Raw genomic sequence first — 5,860 nt, 5'->3', positions numbered from 1 at the left:
CGCTGCAGGTGGTGAGTGAGGAGTCTTCGAAAAATTCGTTATATTAAAATAATAATCAAACATTGACCGTTTTTTACGATTTTCGCGCCCGTCTATATAAACGATTGCGCAAACGCCATAATGTATATCATTTCTTTCGTATAATATTATTTAGATATACGTATTACAGGGATATAGTTACAACACGCAGTATTGTATAAAAAAAATATTTTACCGCATAGTTAAAAGCGTATTATCGTCGCATTTTTTTATTTTAAGATTTCTGGTCTGTACCTGTATGAGAGTTAACAATACCTATTATAAAGACACAACTCGTGATGAGCGTGAATAAAAAAAAATAGATGTATTACTGATATTAAAACCTGTGTTTTAGGTCAAATTTATTTGAGTATAATAATTTTTTCCAAAGTAAACTTCACATGACATAATTCTTTTTACAAGTTCAACATAAGCAAATAATACATTAGAGTATACATATATATTTATATATAAGTATACATAGACAAGATATGTGTACATATACTTATACATAGACATATATATATACATATATGCTTCAAAGCTATTTTAATATTATACAAAATTATTCATGAATAATTCAGCATAATACGAGTGACAATTTTTTTTTCTTAAACACATTCAAACATTTATTTTGGCACTTAAGACTACTTTTAAAAAAAAAAATGAGAAAAAAAATAATAATAATAATAAATAAATAAAAACGGGTCAACAGGTTTGGTTACACACGTTTTGCCGCGCGTGTACACATGATAAAAAATACATAACAACAAAGCGTAGGTCACTACATATTATAATATTATGTATGCGTGTGCGAGCGCGTGTGTGCATTTCAGTACAAATCTCTCGACCCCGCGACGGAGAAGTGGTGTGTTCTCCATCTGGTTGGTGGGTCGAGAGGGTGGACAAAAATAAAAAAAAACTATGGCCACGGCGTGCCGGGCGATAGCGGAAAATCGAACTCAAAAAACTGTGACCGGTCAGTATTATTTAGTGAGTAAATCTAAAAAAAATGTAATTATCCATTAACACTAACTACTAAATCTAAGATCGTTATCATATAACACGTATACGTGCGTAAAACGACATTAATGATATTAATAATATATTTTAAGGTGGACCGATGAAACAAAACGAAGAAATAAAGGACGAAAAAAGGTATTTGAATCGGAGTACTACGAAAAAAATTCACGATTTTTGAATTTGTTATTATTATTATTGAACTATTAACGCACACACACGCACAAACACTGGCGCTACACGGAATTATTACTACGGCTTAATACAATAATTATCGTATTTTGTAATAATAATAATAATTAATAATAATAATAATAGATAGATATTATAATAACAACAATAGGGTTTATTATAATAATTTTTATAATAATAGGTAAATATGTATTATGTAAATTTAATTTCCAAACATATCATCAAGTTATGCGCGTATATAATAATCGATATTTTATATAGGTAAAAATAATAATAGTCAATATTATTATTATCATAATGAGTTTTAAAATTTATTATTTACAACACAGGTTTATATATATATATATATATATATATATATATATATATATATCAATTATGTAATATAAATATATAGGAAAAATTATGAGACAAGTATAATACGCGTGTAATACTTATATCTATAATATTATATTATTAGTTGGAGCGGCGGCGGTGGTATTGCCGCCGTTGTCTCCACGATGTTTCGTTATTCGATAACAAAATATTATCTTCGTCGAAACTAAACAAAATCAAACATTACGAACATATAGTCAGTAACGTACTAACATAAACAGTTATATTATGTTAACCAATAAATCATAAATTGGCAAGCAAAATTTAAAAAAAAAAAAGTGAGACGGGCCCGCCACGTACAGTAGGTAAAATCATAAATCATAAGACAAAAAATTATGAAAGTAAATATTAGTATTATATCATCAAGTAAGTTATTGTTTTAAATAGTGCAGAAGCTGAATCGGGACCAAAGTCATTTTCCACGAGTTCAGATCCGAACTTGATATTTCAAATGCTGTTACTGTCTAGTGCAGAGGTGGCGAGCCGGCCGAGTTGGCGCCCTAACACGTTAAATTATATTAGAATTATTATTAAACGCAAATTGACATACACTTACAAGGTTTCCCGGCGATTAATACAATAATTTCATTATCGTCATATCGAATAGGATAGTATGAATGTTTAGTTCGGTATGGAGGTTAAATAGTGTAAATGGCACACGCTATTGAATAACTACGGATTTTTACACGATGCGATGACGGTAAGAAAAGGGGGATGGAATGTTGTAAAATGCATTATAATTAAACAGTCGACGGCGACACAAAAAAAAAAAATTACATACATCTATATATATAATATATCAACAAAGGTCAGTTATTTATGGCAAAATATGAGTTAGGGAGGGGGGGTGAACGGAACGATCGCCACTCGGGGCGGTAAAAATTCAAATAGTGTACGTTTCGCCAAAAAAAAAAAGGCGCACACGCACAACATTAAAGTAAAAATAAATCAATCGTTGGAAACAACAAAATCGTATCAAAAAAAAAAAAAAAATAATAATAATAAACATAATAAAAACCAAAAATCGGGCAAGATAGGTCGAGTGCGGGGTATGGTAGGCGGTGCGAATCTCGAAATCGTTTTAATGAATGTTGTTATTGGAAGCGTTAGGAACTTGTCTGGTCGGATCGTTTTCCATGTCGGACGACGAGGATCCGGGTCTCTCCTGTTGTTGCTGCTGCTGTTGCTGTTGCTGCTGCTGCTGCTGTTGCTGTTGCTGTTGTTGCTGCTGCTGCTGCTGCTGTTGCAAATGCTGTTGGTGTTGCTGTTGCAACTGTTGCAGCTGCAACTGTTGGTGATGATGCTGCTGGACGGCAAAAGCGGCCGCGGCAGCCGACTGATGGCTGTGGTGATGCTGCTGTCCGTGATGGTCTTCGACCGTGCCGGCACCGGCGCCGCCGCCGTTGTTGTAGAACGAGAAAGGCGACGGGAAAATGCTCATCGGATGGTGCGGGTAAGGTCCCGCCTTGCCCGAACCGGCGGCCGGCGGATAGAACTGATTGTAAAACGAACTTACCACGGCCGCGCCGCCGTTCTTGGCGTGCGGCGGTTGCAAATGGTGCTGTTGCTGCGGCTGCTGGTGCAAGTGCGGTTGCAACGGCTGCTGCAGCCCGTTCACCGCCGCGTTGATGTCGACCGCGGGTGGCGGAGATCCGGCCATCTGCGACGACGGCGACGGGGAATTGCCGCCGCCGCCGGACTGGGCGACGACGGCCTGCTGCTGGGCCACGAGCTTGGACAGGTGGATGGGATCGAACGACGGCATGGCGGTGCTCAGGTACGGACTGACGAGTCCCGCGGACGAGTAACTGTCGAACGAGTGCAGGGCCGGATGGTGGCTGGCCGAGAAGTACGGCATCGGGAAGTTGAAGTTTGCCGGGCCGCCGGGACCGCCGCTCGCCGTCACCACCGGAAACGCGTGGAAGTTGGTCTGTTTGTGGTGCGCGGCGTGATGATGGTGCAGGTTGTTGTTGCCGGCGGATCCGTGCAGCATGCCGCCGTTGTTGTTGTGAGCGCCGCTGATGTTGTTGTTGTTGTTGTTGTTGTTGTTGTGCAATTGGATCTTGGGCTTGCGCCGGGGACGATACTTGTAGTCCGGGTGCTCCTTCATGTGCAGGGCCCGGAGACGCTTGGCCTCGTCGATGTACGGACGCTTTTCGGTCTCGTTCAGCAGCTTCCACTCGGCGCCCAGGCGCTTGCTGATCTCCGAATTGTGCATCTTCGGGTTGTCGTGAGCGATGAGCCGTCGCTGGATTTTCGCCCACACCATGAACGCGTTCATCGGGCGCTTGATGTGATCGGCCTTGCCGGGCAGCTGCTGCTGCTGTTGCTGTTGTTGCTGCTGCTGCTGCTGCTGCTGCTGTTGCTGCTGTTGGAGCGATTGCTGTTGCTGTTGCATGACCACGGAGGTCGGCGGCGACACGGACGATTCGAGCGCACGACCGTGGTGATGGTGATGGTGATGGTCCATTATGAAATCGAAATTACCCATGTGCGGAGCTCCTTCCATGGCCGCGGCTGCAGAGAGACGGTGACGACGGAAAAACGTGTTGGTCTCCGGTGGCCGATTCGATTTTCGGGACGAGATGATTTTATCGTATACTAAAACGGCGAAATGGAAAACACACTGCGCGCGGTCGACGTTCGTCGGAAATATCGTTCACCCGACGGTGAATATGCACTGCGATTTTGTCGTACGAGCAAATAAATCGCACTAAATAACGATAAATAAACACAAACTATATGACACGGTTATGTTAAAAAAAAAAGACGTACGAAAAAAAATTAACAAACATTGAAAATATCGGCCGACGGACGGACAGTGCACACGAGCAACGACAACCGGACGGGACGCGCGACGTCGGACGAATGCAAGCCGAACGGTACGCGCTACGGGACTGAGATGCGGAGTGCGACGGCGGCGGCGATGTTGCTTCGCATGTGCCGTCCACGGCGGCGGCGGCCGGCTGTGGGCGGCGCCCGGACGCCGGCCAATCACGACGCACCGCCGCTTCCCACTGCCGCGCCACGATGACAATCAATCATTATTTTTCTCTTTCTTTGCTCTTCCTCTTCTCTTCCTTTTCACGCCACCCCGCCGCCACCGCCGCCGCCCAATTCGCGCGATTCTCCGATTTCTCCTTTTTCCTCCGTCTCTCGGTCGCCGGCGCGATAATTATTCTCTTTTTAATTTTATTTATTTTTTTTTTTTAGAGCGAACCTTAATAATTCAACGTTGTCGTGTCCTGCGGTTTTACGGACGTGGGTAAGCCAAAACGCGTTGTTATCGCGCAATTCGTAAGTGTTGTCACTGACAACGCGGTTATTGTGCCGGACCGTCGTCGTCGTCGTACACGCGAACGATCGCGCGGTATGCGCCTGGACAGAGGCGAGGCAGGCACTTTTTTCCGATTACACGGACCAAGTTCCAAAACAACAGTGTAAAAACACAAAAAATAGCAATCGTTGATCACGGTTTACTTATGACGAGTGTCAAGAATATTACGAAATTATGTCCTTTTCGATGCCTACGGCGCCTTCATAAAACAAAATAATATTGTGTTTTAATTTTTCAACTTAAAAAAAAACATTTATATATCTATCTATTGTTTTCGACAAAGAAATAGAAATAATGGTAATCGTAGCTTAAACGATGGTTTATTAATTTAGGGGTGCATTGTGCATTAATATTTTTAATAGCACATTTCATCAGCCGCATACGCCTATGCTCGGCGCACAAGAGCGCGCTCGGCCGAGGGGTTTTATCCGACCGTCGAAGTAAAATTAACTTTTGTTCCGTCGTATTGTATTATCAGTGTTTGGCCTACAACGGAGAACAATGATTATTTATATTATCATTATCTTGTCGTCGCCTTCGTCGTTGTGTCACCGTCATATCGAAGAATCGTTTAGCGATTATTAGTTTATTAAAAACACAAATAATAATTTTTGTTATAGCCAATAGATAATAATAATATGTTGGGAAGTGAAATAAAAAAATTCTCATAGCGTAAGTTAAAAATATATAGGCTTAAATAGTTAAATGCTTAATTTTATTTCAACTTGAATGTATAAATGCAAATATACATTTATAACGATACCTAGTTATTACAAATATATAATATTATATAATAATGATTAATATTTGTATATAAATGCTTTATGCGTTTTGATTAATACAAATAGCAAAAATAAAAAGTAGTGTAAAAAATATAATCAAGTTTATTATTGGATAGATAGATGTCAGTTGTAAACG

At 40.9% G+C, this 5,860-nt stretch overlaps 1 protein-coding gene across 1 annotated transcript; it reads right to left on the bottom strand.

The window, feature by feature from the left end:
• Positions 1–221: 221 nt before the first annotated feature.
• Positions 222–4,537, bottom strand: LOC114125310 (transcription factor Sox-3-like). Its single transcript, XM_050205234.1, has one exon. The coding sequence runs from the start codon at positions 4,112–4,114 to the stop codon at positions 2,687–2,689; it is 1,428 nt and encodes a 475-aa protein (XP_050061191.1). The 5' UTR covers positions 4,115–4,537; the 3' UTR covers positions 222–2,686.
• Between the last annotated feature and the right edge of the window lie 1,323 nt (positions 4,538–5,860).

The sequence above is a fragment of the Aphis gossypii genome, chromosome X (genome assembly GCF_020184175.1).
Source record: "Aphis gossypii isolate Hap1 chromosome X, ASM2018417v2, whole genome shotgun sequence".
NCBI lineage: Eukaryota > Metazoa > Arthropoda > Insecta > Hemiptera > Aphididae > Aphis > Aphis gossypii.
This window is presented reverse-complemented; position numbering and strand designations above follow the sequence as displayed.

Bases quoted from the DNA above. Each gene is read 5' to 3' on its own strand.
- LOC114125310 (XM_050205234.1), bottom strand. From the start codon at position 4,114: ATGGAAGGAGCTCCGCACATGGGTAATTTCGATTTCATAATGGACCAT.